This window comes from Thalassophryne amazonica, chromosome 18 (genome assembly GCF_902500255.1).
Source record: "Thalassophryne amazonica chromosome 18, fThaAma1.1, whole genome shotgun sequence".
Lineage (NCBI taxonomy): Eukaryota > Metazoa > Chordata > Actinopteri > Batrachoidiformes > Batrachoididae > Thalassophryne > Thalassophryne amazonica.
Genome location: NC_047120.1, coordinates 3766394 through 3792213, shown reverse-complemented (window position 1 = coordinate 3792213; position 25820 = coordinate 3766394). Strand labels below are relative to the sequence as shown.

The following is a 25820-nucleotide window of genomic DNA, read 5'->3' as shown; positions in this document are numbered from 1 at the left end:
TACCCTGACCTCTAGTAATACTGTGAGAAATCTTGGAGTCATTTTTGATCAGGATATGTCATTCAAAGCGCATATTAAACAAATATGTAGGACTGCTTTTTTTGCATTTACGCAATATCTCTAAAATCAGAAAGGTCTTGTCTCAGAGTGATGCTGAAAAACTAATTAATGCATTTATTTCCTCTAGGCTGGACTATTGTAATTCATTATTATCAGGTTGTCCTAAAAGTTCCCTAAAAAGCCTTCAGTTAATTCAAAATGCTGCAGCTAGAGTACTGACGGGGACTAGAAGGAGAGAGCATATCTCACCCATATTGGCCTCTCTTCATTGGCTTCCTGTTAATTCTAGAATAGAATTTAAAATTCTTCTTCTTACTTATAAGGTTTTGAATAATCAGGTCCCATCTTATCTTAGGGACCTCGTAGTACCATATCACCCCAATAGAGCGCTTCGCTCTCAGACTGCAGGCTTACTTGTAGTTCCTAGGGTTTGTAAGAGTAGAATGGGAGGCAGAGCCTTCAGCTTTCAGGCTCCTCTCCTGTGGAACCAGCTCCCAATTCAGATCAGGGAGATAGACACCCTCTCTACTTTTAAGAGTAGGCTTAAAACTTTCCTTTTTGCTAAAGCTTATAGTTAGGGCTGGATCAGGTGACCCTGAACCATCCCTTAGTTATGCTGCTATAGACGTAGACTGCTGGGGGGTTCCCATGATGCACTGTTTCTTTCTCTTTTTGCTCTGTATGCACCACTCTGCATTTAATCATTAGTGATCGATCTCTGCTCCCCTCCACAGCATGTCTTTTTCCTGGTTCTCTCCCTCAGCCCCAACCAGTCCCAGCAGAAGACTGCCCCTCCCTGAGCCTGGTTCTGCTGGAGGTTTCTTCCTGTTAAAAGGGAGTTTTTCCTTCCCACTGTAGCCAAGTGCTTGCTCACAGGGGGTCGTTTTGACCGTTGGGGTTTTACATAATTATTGTATGGCCTTGCCTTACAATATAAAGCGCCTTGGGGCAACTGTTTGTTGTGATTTGGCGCTATATAAAAAAATTGATTGATTGATTGATTGGTTGTGTGGATCAGAAATTTCAGTTAAATTTTTCATATAGCAGATGAGCACACTGATATTTCAGAAGTGAAATGAAGTTTCTAGTATTTACAGAAAGTGTACAATAATTATTTAAACAAAATTGGGCTGGTGCATAAATTTGGGCACTTTGTCATTTTATTGATTTGAATACATTTAGCACTAATTATTGGAACACAAAATTGGTTTGGTAAGCTCACTGACCCATGGCCTCCTTATACAGGTGAATCCAATCATGAGAAAGACGTATTTAAGGTGGCCATTTGCAAATGTTTCAACATGTGGCAACATGGGAGCCTCTAAACAACTCTCAAATGACCTGAAAACAAAGACTGTTCAACATCATGATTTAGGAGAAGGATACAAAAATTATCTCAGAGATTTTAGCTGTCAGTTTCCACTGTGAGGAACATAGTGAGAAAGTGGAAGACATCAGACATAGTACTAGTTCAGGCCCAAAGTGGAAGGCAAAGAAAAATCTCAGATAAGCTGAAGCAAAGGATGGTGAGAACAGTCATAGTCAACCCACAAACTTGCTCCAAAGACCTACATCATGATCTTGCTGGAGATAGTGTCTCTGTGCATCATTCAACTATACAGCGCACTTTGCACAAGGAGATGCTGTATGATGCTGCAATGCAGACGAAGCCTTTTCTGCGTACATGCCACAAACAGAGTCCCTTGAGGTATGCTAAAGCACATTTAGACAAGCCAGCTTCATTTTGGAATAAGGTGCTGTGGACTGATGAAACTAAAATTGAGTTATTTGGACGTAACAAGGGGCAGTATGCATGGCTGAAAAATACAGCATTCCAAGAAAAACATTTGCTACTAACCTACAGTAAAATGTTGGAGGTCCATGCTCAGAAACCAACAAATCTGACTGAATTGGAGATGTTTTGTAAAGAAGAATGATCCAAAATACCTTCAGCCAGAATCCAGACTCTCATTGGGAGCTATAAGAAGCATTTAGAGGCTTTTATTTCTGCAAAAGGAGGATCTACTAAATATTGATCTTTTTTTCTGTTGGGGTACCCAAATTTATGCACCTGCCTAATTTTGTTGAAAGAGTTATTGCACATTTTCTGTAAATCCTATAAACTTCATTTCACTTCTGAAATATCACTGTGTTTGTCTGCTATATGATATATTTAACTGAAATTGCTGATCCAAACAACCAATGATTTATAAATGAAAGTCGTGGAAGTCATCAGGGGTGCCCAAACCTTTACATACAACTGTATTTGCTTTAGCAAGTTTGCAGGGTCTCATGCCTCTTATTAACGTGATGAAAAGTAGAAAAATGTATTTCTGTGTAGGCTCTCAGTTGTCCAGGTGGTTTCCATAGTAGAGAAGCTTGAATCTTCAACTGGACTGGGTTGCTTGATGCGAGGACGTTTCGCTTCAAATCGCAGAAGCTTCCTCAGCTAAAATTCTTGCTCTGGTAGTCTGACTTCTGTCTGACCCTTGTAGAGAAGAACAAACAGAAGCCACAAAAGCTGGAGTTTTAAACCTAACCAGACCCCTTCTACCGAGAGGCAGACTGCTATTGGCTAGTGACTAAACAATTGCTATAAAAATGTATCTTTTGGTTGTATAATATTCATTTACATTTAGACTGCAGCAACTCTCTGGCACACAATGGATTATAGCAGGGGTGCTCAAGTTCGGTCCTCAAGAGCTACCTTCCTGATACTCTTAGTTGTCTCCCTGCTCCAACACACCTGAATCCAATGAAAGGCTCATTAAAAGCCTGCTAACGAGTCTTTCATTGGATTCAGGTGTGTTGGAGCAGGGAGACAACTAAGAGTATCAGGAAGGTAGCTCTCGAGGACCGAACTTGAGCACCCCTGGATTATAGGATATCTCAATAGGGCGAATACTGCCATGAACACTGCCATCTAACTTCACTTCATACAGAATGACATGAATAGGAAGCGATTGTAGCTCACAGTAATTCCCATTGAAAATAATGGAGAAACAACCTGAACTTCTGGCATGTTTACATAAAACAAACACAATAACGTCTATAAACCCAGAGAATATATTCACGAGAGTTTTAGGCACAAGAGATTAATGCTGTTGTCTGTGTGCAGTGGTTAAACTGCAGCCTGATCAAAGCTTCTCAATGCATTTCTCCTGTCGTGAAACTTTACCCATAATGCACTGCATCAAGTTTGTCCAAAAGCTAAAACATTCAAAATTAGTGCATTACTTTAAAACTAAAGCATACAGCTGATATTTTCACTTTATAAAACACCAGATGTGATATTGATTTAAATAACTTTAAACAGAATTAGTTTGGTTAAAATTTTAACCATAAGGTAAAACTGTATGCCTGTGGATGACTTGGTGATATGCCGGCAAGTCAGTATGGTGTGAAGAGAAATTATCTTTTTTCCCCCCTCTCTCTTCCTTTCTGTTTCTGTAGCCATTTATCCTCTGCCTTCAGAAGACAGAGCTGTCCATTTGCTACAAAACATTTAAGAGTGATTCTTTAACTACGGGCACTATTGGCCTTGTAAATGTAATTTCCACCACACCATTGCCTTACAATATAAAGCGACTTGGGGCAACTGTTTGTTGTGATTTGGTGCTATATACATGTGCTCTGATGTCACTGTTTATCTCCATAGAAACTACCCAAACAATCTTTCATACAAACTGTTTAGGGACATTACAGTGTTGTGGTGGAAATTACGGCAATAGTGTGGGACAACTACATTTTGTTTAAAAAAATCACAACAGTTGTATGACATTGAATACCCCAATTATGTTTTGATTATTTTACTGATATTTTATTCAGAGATATTTTAAAACATTAGAAAAGACGTTTCTTTACCATTCATTTTTATCATTGAAGATCAAAAGTCTTGGTGTGGGACAAGCACAAAACGGCAATATTTGCATATAATGATGCTGAAAAAAGGTGAAAAAGTCATCATAGACTACTAGAACAAATTTCTTAACACACTTTCATTGTAAAGATAACTATAAAAGTGTGAAATTTCCCCTTTTTTCTGTTTTTTATACAATATGATCAAAGGACATAATAAGTGCCCGTAGTCTAAGAATCACCCTTAACAGGTAGGAACTAAAATCTTTGATCTCAGACTTAACAAATGTTTGTAACTGTTAAGCTTTATTCCCTATGCCTACAAAAATATGTTAGTGGTCTAAAAATTATCGGACCTAAATTTATTGGAAGCTAATTGGTCTGCTGATGGTTTTCAAAGTTATCTGAAAAGCTAATCTGATATTGAAAGCATTAGCTTTGATCATTAGCAGTTAGCGGATTAGCAGAACTGTGCCCACCACTGCAGTGCAGTCGTCTGAACAGGATGTTACAGCCATGATAACATATGCTTATAACACATGCCTAACACATGCCTATCTCGGCTTTCAGTGCTTACCAGTCGAGTGAGTATAAGAGAAATTGTGGAGAGCTGGGCATGTCCCAACTTGTCCTCTAACACTCCGAAACGGAGGTGTTTCTTTGTCTCGCTTCATCAGCGAATCAGTCCTGACGCGCGAAGCCTCTGCGCGGCTTTCCATGACAAAATCTCTTGTTAAAAGTGAAATCTGACGGAAAAAGGCTGATGTCCAGCTCTTGTGATAACCAGAGAAATTGCACACGGTGGTCCCAGCTCCACACAGCGATCCGTTTAGAAATGATGTGGTGGTTTCTGCCTCTCGATGGCGGCTCGGAGCGTGGCGCTTCGTGCGCCATTGTGGGCCATCCTTAAAGCTGTAGTAACACTCCTTATTCTCTGTGAAGCCCGTAAAATTTTCACTGAAAGCCAGATAAATTTTTCGAATGGTTTCCAGCTGCTTGTCTCTAACAGTTTCTGAAAAAAGTCTGATGGAAAAAAAGCCCAAATCATTCCGCCATTTCCTCGCAATGAAACAACGACGAGAGGGGTGGAGCAGTGCTCACTCAAAGCCTGCCCACAGGCAAATGACGCAACCGACAGGCGTGGAAAAACTCACGCATGCGCACGAAGGTTCAAGCTTGGCTGACGTAAAAACATATTAATCAAATCCATATAGTTTTTGAAAAAAATAAAAAGGTACGATACATTTCTAACAGACCTTGTACATCTTCTAAATTATGAGGTGGACTGACAATGGATCAGTAATATCATGCTCATTGTGGATGTAAGTGGTGTGCTGCGCAGAGCCTTTGACTCGCATGGGGCAGCAGCATGGGCAGCTTGCTCGTGTTGCTGCTCGTGGTGTTACAGCTGTGATTACCATAATTCACATACATTATGTCATGCCCTCTCACCCATGAGAGGGCATGACAGTATATCTGTAATATCTAAGGTTTATTATGGATATAACTAGGGATGTCCCGATTAGGTTTTTTTTTTTGGGCCTGATCCGATTCCGAGTCATCTGATTTTGAGTATCTGTTGATACCGAGTCCCGATCTGATCCTTTAAAAAACTGAATGAACAATGAACAAATGCTAAATATATAATCATTTCATTTTAATCACCTTATTTTATTATTTATCACTTAAACAGTGCACTTCTCCTTGAGGTAGCTTGAACAATCAAGTAATAATCTACCAGACTTAAAAAATTGAATGAGTCTGTCATTCCGATTGCGCATCTCACCGCTATCACACTATTCTTGTACATGTCTTGCACTACCCTAACATACTTCTCTGCCACTCCAGACTTCCTCATACAATACCACAGCTCTTCTCTTGGCACCCTATCATAAGCTTTTTCTAAGTCCACAAACACACAATGTAACTCTTTCTGGCCTTCTCTGTACTTCTCCAACAGTATTCTCAGAGCAAACATCGCATCTGTAGTGCTCTTTCTGGACATGAAACCATATTGCTGCTCACAGATCTTCACCTGTTTTCTAAGCCTAGCTTCTACTACTCTTTCCCATAACTTCATGCTGGGATTGATCAACTTTATGCCTCTGTACTGCAGCTCTGCACATCACCCTTGTTCTTGAAAATAGGAACCAGCACACTTCGTCTCCACTCCTCAGGCATCCTCTCACTTTCCAAGATTTTATTAAACAATTGGGTTAGAAACTCCACTGCCATCTCTCCTAGACATTTCCATGCCTCCACTAGAATGTCATCTGGACCAACTGCCTTTCCACTCTTCATCATCTTCATAGCAGCCCTCACTTCTTCCTTACTAATCTCTTGTACTTCCTGATTTACTCTCACCACATCATCCAGCCTTTGCTCTCGCTCATTTTCTTCATCAGCTCTTCAAAATATTCCCTCCACCTTCTCAGCACACACTCCTCACTTGTCAGCACATTACCATGTGCATCTTTTACCACCCTCACCTGCTGCACATCCTTTCCAGCACTGTCCCTTTGTCTGGCCAATCGGTATAAGTCCTTTTCTTCTTCCTTACTATACAACTTCTTGTACAGCTCACAATATGCCCTTTCCTTCGCTTTTGCCACTTCTCTTTTCGCCTTACGCCGCATCTCCTTGTACTCCTGTCTACTTTCTTCATCTGTCCGACTATCCCAAAACGTTTTCGCCAACCTCTTTCTCCTTATGCTTTCCTGGACCTATTCATTCCAGCACCAAGTCTCCTTGTCTTCCTTCCACTGTCCAGATGTCATACCCAGTACTGTTCTAGCTGTCTCCCTCACCACATCTGCAGTACTTTTCCAGTTGTCCAAAATTGCTTCCCCTCCAACCAGTGCTTCTCTCACCTGCTCGCTAAATTTCACACAACATTCTTCCTCCTTCAGCTTCCACCATCTGATCCTTTGTTGAGCTCTCACTCTCTTCTTCTTCTTTACCTCTAAAGTCATCCTACAAACAACCATCCTATGCTGTCTAACGACACTCTCTCCTGCCACCACCTTACAGTCTTTGATTTCTTTTAGCTTGCATCTCCTATAAAGAATGTAGTCCACCTGTGTGCACCTTCCTCCACTCTTATATGTTACCCTGTGATCCTCCCTTTTCTTAAAGTAGATATTCACCACAGCCATTTACATCCTTTTTGCAAAATCAACTACCATCTGTCCTTCCCCATTCCTATTCTTGATACCATATCTACCCATTACTTCCTCATCACCTCTGTTCCCTTCACCAACATACCCATTGAAGTCCGCTCCTATCGCCACTCTTTCATGCTTGGGCACACTCTCCACCACCTCATCTAAAGCCTGGTTCACACGACAGGATTTTAAAATTATCTTTAGGTTTCCAAAACCTGAGAGACCACACACGTGAAGATAAAAAATCATGGATCTAACAGGTTTGGTCGTACAGTGTGTGGTGTCCAGCCACACGGTAATAACAACAACACCACACACGAACAGATTTCACACACGAACATTTACAGTTCAGACAGGAAATCTTGCAAAAATCTCTCGAGATTAAACGTGACTATAGAGTAAACAAACGGAGGTACTTTGTGGACTAAACAGAGGGAATAAACGATACAAAAAGAAAAAGACAAGGCGTTCTTTAAAGAAGTGGCGACCACCGGACCTTATGGTAAGTCAGAACAGCTGTTTTGATTTTATTTTCCACTCCGTATGTCCGTCACCTCGCTTTCTGATTGGCTGCACGTCACATTCAGCAGGCTGCGTGCTCGTTTGTGGTCGGAGGACACAACACAGCTGCGATATCGGGCCAAAAAAACCCAACATGTTGAATATCCCCGATTTGCGATCGGAGCGCTCCTGATGCCCTTCCGAGCAGATCAGAGCGCTCTGAACACACCACACACGGCAGGAATATCTGATAAGATTATCTTTGACGTCATAACGATTGTCGGGGCTTCCTTAAGATTGTCGGAAGGGGAAGATTGGGTCCGATATCGGCCTAATTATCCTGCCGTGTGAACCTGGCTTAACACACTCCAGAAATCTTCTTTCTCCTTCATCTCACAACCTACCTGTGAGGCATATGTACTGATGATATTCATCACCCCTTCAATTTCCAACTTCACCCTCATCACCCTGTCAGACACTCGCTTGACCTCCAACACACTTTTAACATACTCTTCCTTTAAAATGACCCCGGCACCATTTCTCTTCCTGTCCTCACCATGGTACAACAACTTGTACCCACCGCCGATGCTCCTGCTCTTACTTCCCTTCCACTTGGTCTCTTGCACACACAATATGTCTACCTTTCTCCTCTCCATCATATCAGCCAGCTCTCTCCCTTTACCAGTCATACTACCAACATTCAAAGTCCCCACTCTCATTTCCACCCTCCTAGTTCCCTTCTTTTTCTTCCTGACATTTTCTTACATTTCCTCATCATATCATATGTACATCATACAAAGATGATATTGTGGGACATTTTGACCCAGACACTTGACACAGACAAGTGAGCTGTTCAGATCCAAAACAAAATGTCTCTATGATGTGCTCAGAGATGCATCTGTACGCATTACAAGTTGCACAGTACAAGTTGTGTGAAATGACTGGGTTGAAAAAATTGGTCTGACCCAACAAAAAAAAATGATTGGGGGGGGGGATTTTAGGTGGCTAAATAGACCTGAGAATGCACCAGAATGCATCTGAGACCATCTGAGATTTCAAATTTTTCTGGAGGAGAACCCCAAGACCCCACCGGGAGCTTTGGGCCTTCGGCCTTTGCCAAAGGTTTTCAGGATTTCTTTCCATTGCCCACTTTCTTCACTCCCCTTCATGTTGTGTGAGTGTTGATGGGTCTCAGTGTTTGGAACCACAGTCATGAGCTCATCTCATCATCAACTGGAGGGCCACCTCCAGTTTCCTGCCCACCTCAATTTGCCTGCTGAACAGCAGCTAATGTGACTAGTTCTTTAAGCAGGCTGTGCTTGGCTTTTACTGGCTTTTGTAATTATATTTATTAAGTGTTGATGAAGTGTTGATTTTTATGGAATTTTATCATGTATGAAATGTGTTTCTGCTCGTGCTGGCGCTTTGTCTGCAAATGAAGTTCCTAATGGATAAATAAAGTTATTTTGATTTGATTTGATTGATTTGATCTTGCAGCAGACATCAGTGTGTCCGTGCTGCTGCAAAGTGGGGACGTCCTGACACTGTCCTCACATTGGGCCTCATGTATCAACGTTGTGTACGGCGATATTTGAGCGTATATGGGGTGTACGCCAAAATGGCTGCACCACTTGGCATTTATCAATGTGGTCGTTGGCGTACGCTGCACTGAAAATATACACCAGGTCGAGAGGTGGCGTAAATTATACACCAAAATGAACCAGCGCTGGAATCCACATAAAAATGAAGATGATCAACATAATAAACAGTGCCATTATACAAATCAATGCATATGTTACATAAATAACACTTTCCTGATTATACTACATAATAATCAATACAAATCCCGCCTTTGCGGGGTTGTTATGGAGCACGATCCGTGGCCACAGCGCTGACTGCAAAGGCACAAGCTTAACTTCATGTGGTGTGATCGTTTTAGACTATGAAATTGATAATAACAACTGTAGTTTCGTCATTCCCTTAACTGTAACCAGGTTTTGTCGTCTCCATTCGGTTGTCACAATAAAATAAATACAGAAATAAATTTAAAAATAAAGAAATCTGAAAGATTAGGCATGTCTTATTAATTGAGCGAGCAAATATCCACATGTCAAGAATTATTGACATGTGAAAAGAGAATACAGTGGTCCCTCGCTATAACACCGTTCACCTGTCGTGGCCTCGGAGTCTCGCGGAGTATTTAGTCCAATTTTGCATGCCTTTTTTTTTTTTACAGTGTTCTGTGTTCTGCGTATCTGTTTATAAGAATCTTGTTGCCCAGAAGAAAAAAGAGCGCCAACAACTATTCATAACTGTGTTTGTCACAAGGAAACAAACACCTGCTGCAGCCAGGTGTGAGTGGAAAAAGGCACAGCGTCAGGATGCAGAGGAGCGATCTGTGACATACTTGTCAGTCACTATTAATAATTTCTTATGTGTCCGACCTCGTTCGTTGTTCGTTAAAATTAATTCGTTAGTTCTATAAGCCATCATAATTATTTATAGGAAAATGTTCTATTTTTATTTCTCAAACAAATATTTGGGCCTGAAACAGGTTGGTCTTATTTTCCTACTAAGGTTTGAACTTTGAGAGTGTTTACACACGAGAGAAAAGTGAGAAAATGTTCATGCCTGATTGAGAAAAGTGTATAAGGTGGTTTTACAGCTTTAAAATGTCTATAATAATTGTAAAAAATAACGCTGACTACGTCACGGTTTCGCATATTTTGGGCTATTTTTTAGAACGTAACTCCAGCGATTAATGAGGGACCACTGTAACACTTTATTGATTATATACTACAAAACAATTGATACGACGGCCACTTTTGATGCTCTATTGGCACGCGTCGTGATTGGTGAAGTTCTTTTTCATTGCCGTCTCCCGGCTTCCATGTCGTAAAATGAGGGTGTGTCTGAAGCGGAGTCTGAATATTTATGGGCATGTTTATTATAATTACGATCGTTTCCACCCGCCGCATTTATCAAGATCACGTCAGATGTACGCCGGAAATGGGCAGGTGCGCACTGCTTGATACATGTCACGGCGACGTTGGTGTATTTCAAGTTTACGCCATAAATGTACGCCACAAGTGCGCAACATTGATACATGAGGCCCATTGTGTCTGCTGGTTTGTATGTCTGCAGGCTGTCAGGCTGTGTGATCACACATGAAGGCTGTGCTTCTCTGGCCTCAGCTCTGACCTCCAACGCCTCTCATCTGAGAGAGCTGGACCTGAGCTACAACCATCCAGGAGACTCAGTGGATCCACTCCAGACTCTGGACTCTCTCAGGTATGGACTGGGTCTGGTGGACAACCTCTGTGTGGTTTCTGTGGACCTGACACACTGAGCTGACCTCAAACACCTCACACTGACAAACGGCAACTCAGCAAACTCTCTGTGTCAACTCATTGTTCCTGTTTGTTCACACATTCTGGTGCAAAGACAAATAAAAACAGTCGTCGATCATTTTCTTTGTCAATCTGTTCAGAGTCACATGTTTCAAACAGGAACGGAGACAAAAAGCTTAATTTCTCTGAAGCAGGAGTCTCCAACCTGCTCCTGGAGATCACATGCTGTCCGTAACTGCTGCTGACATATCTACTGGCCCCTTTGAAGAATTTACAGTAACTCAATGTTTTCACAGCCAGTTTTCTTTGGATAAGTCAGGAGATAAACACATGAATGTTCTCTTGGACTGTGGACATGGACATTTTTCAGGACTTGGACGTTTCAGTTTCATGCTCTTATGAGACAGGGGTGGTGGCCAAGTGGTTAATGCGCTTGGTTTCAGTGCAGAAGGTTCTGGGTTCAAATCCCACCCCTGCCACATTTCTCCATGTAATGTGGAGTTGCGTCAGGAAGGGCATCCGGCATAAAACCTGTGCCAATTCAACATGCAGATCCACCTTGGATTTGCTGTGGCGACCCTGAGTGCAAACAAGGGAACAGCCAAAGGGACTTACTATGGGGCAGTACAGTCTTATTTGAACCTCTGCGTGATATCTTGGGATTTGACCACTTCCGGGGACAGCCTGCACAAACACAGCATCACTTCTAACGGAAAAAATGGTGTATTGTTTTGTTTTCGACTGCAGTCACCGAAACGGTCTCGAAAAGTGCAGTTTTTTTGGTTCCCAGCGGAGGTTGGAAGACGAGGGAAATGAGAGTGTTTGTGTCGGTAAGTTTTAGCCTGCACACCTTGACAGAGAAGCTGTGGTCTCTCACCTGCCTCGACATGTTTGAGCTCCGGGTCATAAACAATACATGTCTACTTTCCACTGCATCGTCACTTTTTCTTTGCATTTTCACTTTGTTTGCTATGTAATTTGCACAAAAACTCGGAGAAAGTGTCATGTTTCTGATGGGGACAGATGAGAGTTGTCTCCGGAGGTAGAAGTATTGCGTAGAGGGCTGAAACGATTAGTCAAATAACTCGAATAATTTCATTACAAAAACGATCAAGGCAAATTCTGTGCCTCAAAGTTTCATTTAACATTGTAGTACATATGCCAGGCCTGTGTGTGGCACTGTAACGTCCCCAGAAAAAAAACAGAAGAAGACTAGAGCATGCGCTTAAGCTGTGTAAGCGCTAATCCATTTAGCACAAAAGCTACAGCTCTCCAACACAACACATAGAGTAAATTGAAGCCTTTTAGGAGAAAGACGGTCCATGCCGATCATCTGAAATAGCTTACTGCACATTTAAAGCAAGGAGTGTGTTTCATTTTATTAAAAAAAACACAGTTTCGTCCGCTGGCTGCTGTACGTGGGGAGTGACTGTTTGCGCGATGGCTGGCTGCTGCCTCTCTCTGCCCGATGTGAGGGCTCAGCAGTCAATAGAATCAGTAGAATGCTCGATTACTAAAATAATCATAGCTGTAGCCCTAATTGCGTAATATGCGCCATATTTTAACCCTTTAGCGCCTGCCCTCAAATGAGACTATGGTGCCCAATTTTCACTGTAAGGTGCACAAGCAGGTACGTGCGCTTGTTTCCACTGTAGAAAGTTCCCGGTTCAAACCCACCCCTGCCCATTCACCAATATGAAGTTTTTTCAGGAAGGGCATCCAACGTAAAACTTGTGCCATATCAATGTGCAGATCCACATTGGATCTACTGTGGTGACCTGAGTGAAAACTAAAGAGATGCAGAAGGGACTTACTATTGTCGCTGTGAGTTAAGAATCCAAGATGGAATTCTAAACAAGCACAGTTCAAAACTTTCCCCCAGAGTTGTAGAGAAAAGAAAAGTCCAACATGAGGAAACCTAAAATTAGATTTGAAATATTCCAAAAAGATTCTGGGACTTTTAGGTCTCAGTGAAAAAAATGATCATCACACCACTGCGGCCGCGTGTTGAACAAAAAGGTGTGGCCAGAAAGACAGCAGAATATCAACTCTGGAAAAAATCCATGCAGAAGATCTTTTGTTCTTTCCTACATTTCCACGGAGACGTGTAGTGTTAATAGGTTTTATAGGAGACTGGATGGGATGTTGTCCCTAGTGGGGTGGAGTGGAATAAAGTCATGCTTTATGATTACATGTTGGTGGACCTTTCTCTGTGATTATTTACCAGTTAGACCCACCTAACTCTACATGGTGTCAGTTATTCAAGTTGAGTTAACATAAGATGTGTTTTAGGGCCCGGTCCCACTGGGGAGAGGATTAATTGCGCATGAATTGAGTATAGAAAGTACGGGCGTTCGTTGTCGTCCGCAACAAAAATGGCCAAAAATGACAAATGTCCCAGTATGAATTACGGATATATTAATAATACGAGGTCTGTCCAAAAAGTATCAGACCTTTTTATTTTTTCAAAAACCATATGTTTTTGAATCATGTGTGCTTGCATGAGCCAACCTTGAACCTTCATGCGCATGCGTGATTTTTTTCACGCCCATCAGTTGCATCATTCGCCTGTGAGCAGGCTTTGTGTGAGCACTGGTCCTCCCCTCTCGTTGGATTTTCATTGCGAGGTGGAACGATTTGGAGCTTTGCTGCATCAAATTTTTCCAGAAACTGTGAGAGACAGCCAGGTGGAAACCATTCGGAAGATTCAGACGGCTTTCGGTGACGATCCTATGGGCATCACACAGATTAAGGAGTGTTACAAAGACGGTGCACAATGGTGGAGGGTGCGCCGTGCTCCGAGCGGCCATCGACAGGCTGAAACGACCAGATCATTTCCAAAGTGAACGCTGTGTTGATCCGGGACGTCGTCTGACTACCAAAGAAATTGCAGAAGAGGTGGACATCAGCACTTTTTCGGCACATTCCACTGTTACAGGAGATTTTGTAATGAAAGACGTGCGGAAGTTGGAAGTCTCACAGGACATGTTGTGACATGTCCAGCTCTTACACAATTCCTCGGATACTCACTCAACTGAAAAGCCACCGAAAGCCGTTTGAATCTTCCGAATGGTTTCCACCTGGCTGTCTCTCACAGTTTCTGGAAAAATTTGATTCAGCTCCAATCGTTCAGACATTTTCCTCGAAATGAAAATCCAACAAGGGGGGAGGACCAGTGCTCACTCAAAGCCTGCTCACAGGCGAATGACGCAACCGACAGGCGTGAAAAAACTCACGCATGCGCACGAAGGTTCAAGGTTGGCTCATGCAAGCACACGTGATTTAAATCCATAAGGTTTTTGAAAAAAATAAAAAGGTCTGATACTTTTTGGACAGACCTCGTATATAGTGAATATATGATGAACAATCATGGTTATATAACGCATGTAGTGAGGAAACTGATCCAACACATTGAGATTATCACGGCAGTATTACGGGTGTATTATGAATGCATCGCGCACATGTTGTGCGTGCACGGCATCTGCATTGCGGTCATAAAAGAAGCTCACTCGGGCCTTTCGGCATCACTGTTCACACCAACAATACAGCCTCTGGAGCAATTGCTGGACTTGGACAAGTTGATCACAAAGTTGATGTTCATGTTGTCATGCGAGGGTTAACTGTTCATGAGTTTGGGGAGCGGGAGGGGGGGAAGCCACTCGGGGTGTGAGACGGTGTTTTTTTTTTCCGAGAGTGTCACAGAAAACAGACTTCAGCGTGAGTTGTGGCTAAACAGCAACTCTTCCTTTTGTTGGTGTTAAATAAAAGTCCTGGATTGCAGCAGCTACTATGTCTTGTGGATCTACACAGCCGGACCAGCACTGACTGGCAGGTATGTCGCTTTCTGCCACATATAGTACTTTGGGTTTACGTGAGATGTTTGTTATGCATTCACAGATTGTCCGCAAATCAGCTGCAAAGCAGATATAATAAAAATGCTTTATTCGTGGCCAATCTGTATGTAGTCACTACAACATATTTTAATTTGTGATGTGGACATTATAGGCACGATATATATGTTTTACACGCTGTCCCGGTCCGCTGCCAAGCCGCAAATCCACGTCAGTTGCAGATATCAGCGGTTAACGGCAGATATACAGCGCATAGAGTGAGTATGTATTGTGTATGTATTGAGTATGTATGGAGTATGTAAGGCGGATGTCATCCGCAGGCAAAATTTTGTACAGCTCAAAATTCCTGGCAACGGAAAAACGTGCCTCTGCAGATAATTACGGACATGTGCGGGTGTCAGCCGACTCATACAAGCATGTTTCACGCATATTGCGGATGTTAAGCGAATATGAGCCAATTTTGTGCGCAATCCATATGCACATCCTTCTAAACGCCAGTGGGACAGGGCCCTTAGACTAGATAACTGGTGAGAACTCAGGGAAATATTAGTTAGTTTGGTATAGTTAGGCTTAGATATTCAGCTAGCTAGCTATCAAAGTGAATGTGCTGAAAAGTAGCTAGAACGTGCCTTGAAACGGTTAGCCAGGCAAACGTCCAGAAATGGAGTTAGGGACATGCCTATCTCGGCTTTCAGTGGCTTACCAGTCGAGTGAGTATAAGAGAAATTGTGGAGAGCTGGGCATGTCCCAACTTGTCCTCTGACACTCCAAAACGGAGGTGTTCTTTGTCTCGCTCCATCAGAGGCTCCATCATGACGCGCGAAGCCTCCGCGCGGCTTTCCATGACAAAATCTCTTGTTAAAAGTGAAATCTGACGGAAAATGGCTGATGTCCAGCTCTTGTGATAACCAGAGAAATTGCACACGACGGTCCCGGATCAACACAGCCATCTGTTTAGAAATGAAATGGTGGTTTCTGCCTGTTGATCGCGGCTCGGAGCGCGGCGCACCGTGCGCCATTGTGGGCCGTCCTTAAAGTGGTAGTAACACTTCTTAATCTCTGTGAAGCCCATAAAATTTTCAACGAAAGCCATGTGAATTTTCCGAATGGTTTCCAGCTGCCTGTCTCTAACAGTTTCTGAAAAAATTCTGATGGAACAAAGCCCAAATCATTCCGCCATTTCCTCGCAATGAAAAAACGACGAGAGGGGTGGACCAGTGCTCACTCAAAGCCTGCCCACAGGCGAATGACGCAACCGACAGGCATGAAAAAACTCACGCATGCGCACAAAGGTTCAAGCTTGGCTGACATAAAAACATATGAATCAAATCTATATATTTTTTGCATAAAATAAAAAGGTCGGATACTTTTCTCACAGACCTCGTATGGTCAACTGTGGGACCTTATTTGTATACAGGTGTGTGTCTTTCCAAATCATGTCCAATCAACTGAATTCCAATTAAACTGTAGAAACATCTCAAGGATGATCAGTGGAAACAGAAGACACCTGAGCTCAATTTTCAGCTTCATAGCAAAGGCTGGGAATACTTATGTGCATGTGATTTCTTAGTTGTTGTTTGTTTTTCTTTAATAAATTTGCAAAAAAAAACAAAAAAAACCCACGTTTTTTTCACATTGTCATTATGGGGTACTGAGTGTAAAATTTTGAGGGAAAAAAAAAAAGAATTTCATCCATTTTTGGATTAAGGCTGTTGAAACTACTATATCAAGATTGACAAAAGATTGATCAAAAAGTGACTATGATGCTTCAAAACAATTTGCTATTTGGGAGTATACTGGATGGAAGAAGCACTTTGTGGAATAGACCCATATGGGAGATGAGGCTGAACATTCATCTTTGGCCCCCTTGTGTTTTGTGGGGCCCAATGCATTGGCATAGTCTGCATATAGCAAGAAACGGCTCCGCTGCCATCTTACAAAGGGATTTCCCACCAGTACTGCATGATGCTTAGTTGAAATCATTTTGAACATCATATATTCTGCACTATATGAGGGCACATGTAATGCCTGCAGCTGATTGACTGAGCGCACCTGACTTAATGAACAGTGGGTGGACCCTGGTGAATTGGAGAACATGTAGGACAGGTGACCTCCAGGAACAGGGTTGGTGAGCCTTGATTTAAAGGATTAAAACCACTTTTTCACCAGAATCTTCAAACCTGAAAAAGCCCAAAGTTGTTGTTTGCTGCTGATCAGCATAGTTAGATGTGATCAGTAATCAATGATCCATTTGGAGCAATGAGTGTGTTAGAAGAGAAGAATTAAAGTGTGTGCATGAGATCAATGTCATGTTGATGTTACTATGATTAAAGACCATGTTTTTGCTCCGCCCCCTCCTCCTTTCAGGGTGGATCCTGGTGGAATCCGATGGCTCAGACCAGGTCTGACGAAATGTAAGTGTCTTTGTACTTTGATCCATGTTTCCATAGAAACCACCTTCTGTGACATCACTCACTCATGTCCTGCTGACACTGAAACAGAGTTCAACATGAAGGTTCATCTGATCCAAATGGACATGTTGAAAATAAATTCAGTGTTTATACACTTTAATCTATTTGTCGCAGAAATAAAATCAACAGACACCACGTTTTTTTTCTTTTTTTAATGAGTTAGTATTCAACCACAAAACTGAGCACAGCTCATTGAGAGTAGAGATCCCGCCCACATCCTGTCTGTCTGACCTCTCTGTGAATAGCCTCCTGTGCACACTAAGTATCAAAATTATAATTTATAATAATAATTTATTAATTTATATAGCACCAAATCACGAGTAATCGCCTGAAGGCGCTTCACAAGCATTTAAAAGCAGAATAAAATGAAATAAGATTAAAATACAATAAAAAATTTAACCATAAAAAATTAAAAGAAGTAAAATAAATAAAACGTATATAAAAAAGACACAATAAAATACTAATGATAACTTCAACCTGGCTTTAAAAGTCTCCACAGAGTCCGACTGTCGTATTTGTGCAGGAAGATCATTCCACAGAGCTGGAGCGCAGTGATAAAAAGCTCTGTAACCCGCTGACCTTTTCTTCACCCTCGGGACACACAATAGTCCTGTACCCTGCGCCCTTGCCGGCACATAGGACTCAACCAGGCTGGCCAGATAGGGGGGCACCAGTCCGTGAACAATTTTATAGGCCAATAGTAATACCTTAAAATCCGATCTCAAGGAGACGGGAAGCCAGTGAAGGGATTCCAGAACCGGCGTAATATGATCAAACCTTCTGCTTTGCGTCAGAAGTCTGGCAGCAGCATTTTGAACCAGCTGAAGACCACTGATGCTGAACTGTGGTAACCCAGAAAACAAAGCATTACAATAGTCCAATCTAGAAGAGACAAACGCATGAATCAGAGTCTCAGCATCAGCCATAGACAGGATGGGACGAATCTTTGCTATATTTCTTAAATGAAAGAAAGCAGTCCTCGTAATGTCCCTAATGTGGAGGTCAAAGGACAACATAGGATCAAAAATTACCCCAAGGTTCCTCACTTTGTCAGTATGATGTATAACACATGAACCTAGGCTAAGCTCCAGCTGATAAAATTGATGCTGATGTCTTGCTGGACCAAGAACCATCATTTCAGTCTTATCAGAGTTCAAAAGTAGAAAGTTGCTAGACATCCAACTTCGCTGCGAGACAGTCCTGTAAAGATTTTATGTGGACAGGATTTCCAGCAGCTATCGGCATATACAACTGAGTATCATCAGCATAGCAATGAAAAGCAACCCCAGAACACCGCAAAATGTTCCCAAGGGGTGCCATATACAGGGAAAAAAGCAGGGGACCCAGAACGGATCCCTGCAGAACCCCGAACGTCATACCCTTAAAGTCAGAGGTAGTGTCATTGCACAAAACACAGTGGGAACGACCAGACAAATAAGACGTCAGCCACACAAGAGCAGTTCCAGTAATCCCGAAACAGTTTTCTAGCCTATCAAGTAGAATATGATGATCAACTGTGTCAAACGCAGCACTGAGATCCAACAACACCAATACTGTAGTAGTATCCAAGTCCATTGCTCGCAGAAGATCATTAACTACTTTAATAAGTGCTGTTTCTGTGGAGTGATGTCTTCTAAAAGCAGACTGCAGTGGCTCAAAAAGGTCATTCTCAGTAACCACCTTTTCCAGAATTTTAGAGCAGAATGATAGATTTGATATCGGCCTATAATTTTTCAATACACCAGGATCAAGATTAGATTTCTTGAGTAGTGGTTTAACCACGGCAGATTTAAAACAATTTGGAACAGATCCAGAGTTTAAAGAAAGGTTAACAATTTCCAGCACAGTCGGCCCAAGAATGGGCCAAAGATCCTTAAACAATTTTGTTGGTATAGGATCAAATAAACAGGTCGTGCTTCTAGTAGACATCACAAGTTTCGTCAGCACACCTTGTGAGATACTGTTAAATTCTGTGAATCTAGGTAGCACCTCAGTAGTAGTCCCCAGCTCAGTAGCTGAATACAATGATTGGACCAAAGTATGCTGAGATGTGCTCAACCTAATATCTTCTATTTTCTTTTTGAAACGTCCAGAAAGTCCTGTGCTGAAAAAGGAGAACGGCCAACAGGTGGCTGTCCATGAATAAGAAATGCCACTGTATCATACAAAAACTTTGAGTTATGCTTGTTTTTGTTTATCAAGTCAGAGTAATAGGTCTGCTTCGTAGCCAATAAAGCATGCTTATAATCTAAAATAGCTTCACGCCACGCAAGGTGGAACACCTCTAGTTTGGAACTACGCCATTTCCGTTCCAACCCTCTAGGCTTCTGCCTAAGGTCACGCAAATAACTGTTAAACCAAGGTGTCTGTGCCTTGGGAAGGCATGGCTTTAATAGAGGAGGCGCAATCTTATCAAGTGTGGCTTTTAGCACTAAATTCAGGCTATCCACAAGACTGTCTACCAACTGAAAATTCATCAAGCTTGAAGTTAAGATTTCTGTAAGTCTTGCTTCGAGTTCAGTCAAAGTTGAAGGTTTAATTCGTTGCCGCAATGATAGGCAAGGTTGTTGCTCCACTAAACGCGGCAGCGTAATTGTAAACCTAATAAGCAAATGGTCAGTTACCGCTGATGCAAGAGGCAGGATGTCGATATTTGTGACAGCAAGGCCACGTGCAAGAGCCAAATCCAGAGTATTACCACTGATATGCGTTGAACCATGAATGAACTGCTGAAATCCTAATGCATCCATGATTTCTATAAATGATTTACCGAGGGGATCAGAGAGCTTATTTATATGAATGTTAAAGTCACCAATAATGAAAATGTTGTCTACACTAGTTGAAAGACTAGAGATGAATGTGCCAAATTCATCTAAAAAATCAGAATATGGGCCAGGAGGCCTATAGACAGTGACAATATAACATAGCTGATTTCCAGTTTTATGACCTTGACAGTACTTAGCATCATGGGCATAACGGAGAATCAGATGCTCAAACGAATTATATTTATGTTCCCCAACAGTTAATAAAGTAAACCTGGATTTATAAATAAAAGCAACACCCCCGCCTTTCCTCACATCACGTGAAACGTGACTAAAAGTGTACTCCGGTGGGCAGGCCTCATTCAGAGGAAGGACAGCTGTGGATTTAATCCAGGTTTCACATAATCCAAGCATATCCAGATGATGATCCACAATTAAGTCATTAACCAGCAATGACTTCAGAGACAATGATCTGATGTTAATGAGACCCAAACTAAGGATCTCGGTGGGATCAGCAGATTTTAATGAAGTCATGTGGAAGTTCAGCTCCTCAGCAGCCAGTGATGCAGCGTGTTTCAACGGCCGGAGGAGCTCAGGTGAAACACCGTGTCTGTGAGCCCGCAGACAACAGCACCGACGTAAAAACTCCGCAGCCCGGCGAGAGGCAGCAGCAAGAAGCTGCGGCAAAAACGGCATAGCTTTAACGGAGCCGATCCAGTCATCGGAGGGGACAGTCCAGGAACAACAGGACGAATCCAGCAGCCTCTCGTGCACAGCGCGCGCTCCCACGCCCAAAAATATTGTCCATCCCACAGGAGGCGAGGATCAGACCCTCTAGTGAAGGCTGCCAGGTAGAAGTTAAATTTCACCAACGCACCGCTCTGCTTTCCGCGCCTTCTAAAGTGCCTCCTCCGGAGAGGAGCACAAGGAAAACGGAGCAGGTGCAGCGGGACCTCCGCGAGCACAGGTGGCAGAGCAGGGCGGGGCCCTCCAAGCCCGGACCCAGACGACAGCAGCGGCTCATAAAGAGCATTAATGTCCAAGAGAGACTGACGATTATACACAAGCAAGGCAGAGGTGTCCCGGCAGAACACACAGAGCAAAAACACAGCAACAAATAAAAAACTCAACGAGCTCAACGAGAATTGTTTATTAATGAGCTGATCAATTGATAACTCCGGCGGCATCATGTTGATTGATGAACTGATTGATTGATAACTCCGACTGCGTATTGTTGATTAATGAAGTGATCAATTGATAACTCTGGCTGTGTCATGTTGATTGATGAACTGATCCATTGATAACTCCGGTTGTGTCATGTTGATTGATGAACTGATCCATTGATAACTCCGGCTGTGTCGTGTTGATCAATGAACTGAGCGATTAATAAATGTGTTGTGGTTTATTCCATCAGATTTCTGTGATCCGATCGATTGATAACTGTGTTGTGTTCTGTTCGATCAGATTTCTGTGATCCAATCGATTGATAACTGTGTTGTGTTTTGTTCCATCAGATTTCTGTGAACCAATCGATTGATAACTGTGTTGTGTTTTGTTCCATCAGATTTCTGTGAACCAATCGATTGATAACTGTGTTCTGTTCCATCAGATTTCTGTGAACCGGTCGATTGATAACTGTGTTGTGTTTCTGTTCCATCAGATTTCTGTGAACCAATCGATTGATAACTGTGTTGTGTTCCATCAGATTTCTGTGAACCGGTCGATTGATAACTGTGTTGTGTTTCTGTTCCATCAGATTTCTGTGAACCGGTCGATTGATAACTGTGTTCTGTTCCATCAGATTTCTGTGAACCGGTCGATTGATAACTGTGTTCTGTTCCATCAGATTTCTGTGAACCGGTCGATTGATAACTGTGTTCTGTTCCATCAGATTTCTGTGAACCGGTCGATTGATAACTGTGTTGTGTTTCTGTTCCATCAGATTTCTGTGAACCGGTCGATTGATAACTGTGTTGTGTTTCTGTTCCATCAGATTTCTGTGAACCGGTCGATTGATAACTGTGTTCTGTTCCATCAGATTTCTGTGAACCGGTCGATTGATAACTGTGTTGTGTTTCTGTTCCATCAGATTTCTGTGAACCGGTCGATTGATAACTGTGTTGTGTTTCTGTTCCATCAGATTTCTGTGAACCGGTCGATTGATAACTGTGTTGTGTTCTGTTCCATCAGATTTCTGTGAACCGATCGATTGATAACTGTGTTCTGTTCCATCAGATTTCTGTGAACCGATCGATTGATAACTGTGTTGTGTTCTGTTCCATCAGATTTCTGTGAACCGATCGATTGATAACTGTGTTGTGTTCTGTTCCATCAGATTTCTGTGAACCGATCGATTGATAACTGTGTTGTGTTCTGTTCCATTAGATTTCTGTGAACCGATCGATTGATAACTGTGTTGTGTTCTGTTCCATCAGATTTCTGTGAACCGATCGATTGATAACTGTGTTGTGTTCTGTTCCATCAGATTTCTGTGAACCGATCGATTGATAACTGTGTTGTGTTCTGTTCCATCAGATTTCTGTGAACCGATCGATTGATAACTGTGTTGTGTTTTGGTCCATCAGATTTCTGTGAACCGATCGATTGATAACTGAGTTGTGTTTTGTTCCATCAGATTTCTGTGAAGCGATCGATTGATAACTGAGTTGTGTTCTGTTCCATCAGATTTCTGTGAAGCGATCGATTGATAACTGTGTTGTGTTCTGTTCCATCAGATTTCTGTGAACCGATCGATTGATAACTGTGTTCTGTTCCATCAGATTTCTGTGAACCGGTCGATTGATAACTGTGTTGTGTTTCTGTTCCATCAGATTTCTGTGAACCGGTCGATTGATAACTGTGTTGTGTTTTGTTCCATCAGATTTCTGTGAACCGATCGATTGATAACTGAGTTGTGTTTTGTTCCATCAGATTTCTGTGAAGCGATCGATTGATAACTGAGTTGTGTTTTGTTCCATCAGATTTCTGTGAAGCGATCGATTGATAACTGAGTTGTGTTTTGTTCCATCAGATTTCTGTGAAGCGATCGATTGATAACTGTGTTGTGTTCTGTTCCATCAGATTTCTGTGAACCGATCGATTGATAACTGTGTTGTGTTCTGTTCCATCAGATTTCTGTGAAGCGATCGATTGATAACTGTGTTGTGTTTTGTTCCATCAGATTTCTGTGAAGCGATCGATTGATAACTGAGTTGTGTTTTGTTCCATCAGATTTCTGTGAAGCGATCGATTGATAACTGAGTTGTGTTTTGTTCCATCAGATTTCTGTGAAGCGATCGATTGATAACTGAGTTGTGTTTTGTTCCATCAGATTTCTGTGAAGCGATCGATTGATAACTGTGTTGTGTTCTGTTCCATCAGATTTCTGTGAACCGATCGATTGATAACTGTGTTGTGTTCTGTTCCATCAGATTTCTGTGAACCGATCGATTGATAACTGTGTTGTGTTCTGTTCCATCAGATTTCTGTGAAGCGATCGATTGATAACTGTGTTGTGTTCTGTTCCATCAGATTTCTGTGAACCGATCGATTGATAACTGTGTTGTGTTCTGTTCCATCAGATTTCTGTGAACTCTCTCTGGATCCAAACTCAGCAAACAGAAAACTCAAACTGTCCAACAACAACACAAAGGTGGAACGTGTGAGAGAGGATCAATCATATCCTGATCATCCAGACAGATTTGACCTTTGCCCTCAGGTCCTGTCTTCAACTGGTCTGACTGGTCGCTGTTACTGGGAGGTCGAGCGGAGAGGACGCATTTATATATCAGTGACTTACAGAGGAATCAGAAGGAAAGGAGACAGAGACGACTGTATGTTTGGACGTAATGATCAGTCCTGGAATCTGATCTGCTCTGATCGCTGTTACTCTGTCTGGCACAATAACAGACCAACATTTCCTCCTCGCTTTGCTTCATCCTCTCTCAGAGTCTCAGTGTTTGTGGACTGTCCTGCTGGCACTCTGTCCTTCTATGAAGTCTCCTCTGACTCTCTGATCCACATCCACACCTTCTGCTGCACGTTCACTGAACCTCTGTATGCTGGGTTTGGATTCTCTTCTGGTTCTGGTTCCTCAGTGTCTCTATGTGGGCTGTAGGTTGGAGAGTCTCCTCCTGTGGACACAAACACACTTCAATGTTGACATCACCACATGCAGTTGTTTGGACAGCTGTGCTCTGTTTACACTGAGCGGTCCGGGTTGGTACGGAATGCTATTTTGTGTGTTTCCACATCCACATTTAGGGATGGGTACCAAAATAACCGACCCAAACTGTACCACTTTTTCAACACCCTTCATCTGGTGTGCCAGAATAATGGAACAGTTACAAAAGGGAGGCACTAACCCGCTGCTGCACATTGATCGGCTTAGCAGCTAAAGCAAAAGCTACAGTCCTCATGTGACCATTCATACAGTTCTGACTGGTTAAAATCTTTCACACACTGAGTAAATATAAAGTCTTAATCTTACATGGTTCGTCATTGCAGTCAGATTCATCACAGCCTTCACTTCACTTTATTTGTGTCCCCCATGGGGCAATTAGTTTTGCAGCTTGAGAATACATTAAAAGCACATGACACACAGAACACATATCAGTACCATGGTGCAGCATCACAAACAATTACACAGTCCAAACATTAAAAAATACAATCCATTAAAATGCTTCCACAGTTTTAACTCCTTCCTTGGCCTGTGTTCAGAACAGTAATGGCGCAGGAACAAAAGAGAACTTAAATCTGTTACCCTTCACAGAGGGAAACCTGAGCCATGAGTCAGAAGTTAAATATTGAAAGTCACTAAAAAGAGGATGAGCAGAGTTCAACAGTATACTGAATGCTTTCCTCTTTACTTATCTGTAGTATAGGTCAGACAACGTACTCTGTGGTACTCCCAGTACCTTTCCACAGGCCTTCACTATTTTAACCAGTGAATTTTTAGCCTTAGGACTGAGATTCCCATACCAGCACAACATAGAAAAGGTTAAAACAGACTCAATACAAGATTTGTAAACAAGAATCATAATAGTCTTATCCATTTGAAAATAAGACAATTTATGAAGACAGAACAGATATTGTTGACCCTTTTTACACAACATGTCAGTATTAACATTAAAATTTAGCTTGTGGTCAATTATAGTCCCCAGATACTAATAAGTTTCCACAGACTCCACCTGCTGGCCCTTAATGAAGGTAGCCTGAGCTGGTGTGAGCTGTCGTCGGACGTCCACAGACATATCTTTTGTTTTAGCCACGTTTAGTTGTAAATATGACTTATCACACCACTTTACAAAATCTTCCACCACCGGGCCATGGTTATTCTCATGATTTTGTAAGAGACTAACAATGACAGTATCGTCTGCAAATTTCGAAATAAAATGATTTTCGTGATGGCTTTGACAATCATTAGTGTACAACAGTGGTGGGCACAGTTCCGATAATCCGATAACAGATAATTATCGAAGATAATGTTTTCATTATCGGATTATCTTTTTAGATAACTTTAAAAACCATTATCGGACTAATTATCTTCCGATGAATTTTTGTCCAATAACTTTTAGACCAATAATGTAGTAAACAAAGCTGAACAGCAGCAAACATTTCTAAAATTGAAAATCAGTTGAGCACCTACCTGATAAAAGTTTCCTAACAGATGTATGGTTCCACCCTCTGCAAACAGAAAACAGCTGGTTCTGTGAAGAACACTATCCTCTGCAGGCAAAAGAAAAACTGGTTTTTAAGAAAAAAAAAAAAGAAAAATAATTTCCTTTAACACCATACTGATATG

General features: G+C 42.0%; 1 protein-coding gene across 2 annotated transcripts in view; it reads left to right on the top strand.

The window, feature by feature from the left end:
• Window positions 1-25478, top strand: part of LOC117530228 (NLR family CARD domain-containing protein 3-like) — a 133280-nt gene extending 107802 nt beyond the window's left edge. For both annotated transcript variants that reach the window (XM_034193156.1, XM_034193155.1), the window contains 3 exons: window positions 10728-10874; window positions 17152-17198; window positions 23599-25478. In XM_034193156.1, coding sequence (XP_034049047.1) covers window positions 10728-10874; window positions 17152-17198; window positions 23599-24134 — 730 coding nt within the window. In that variant the 3' untranslated portion in view covers window positions 24135-25478. The remainder of the gene's footprint in view (window positions 1-10727; window positions 10875-17151; window positions 17199-23598) is intronic.
• Window positions 25479-25820: the final 342 nt, after the last annotated feature.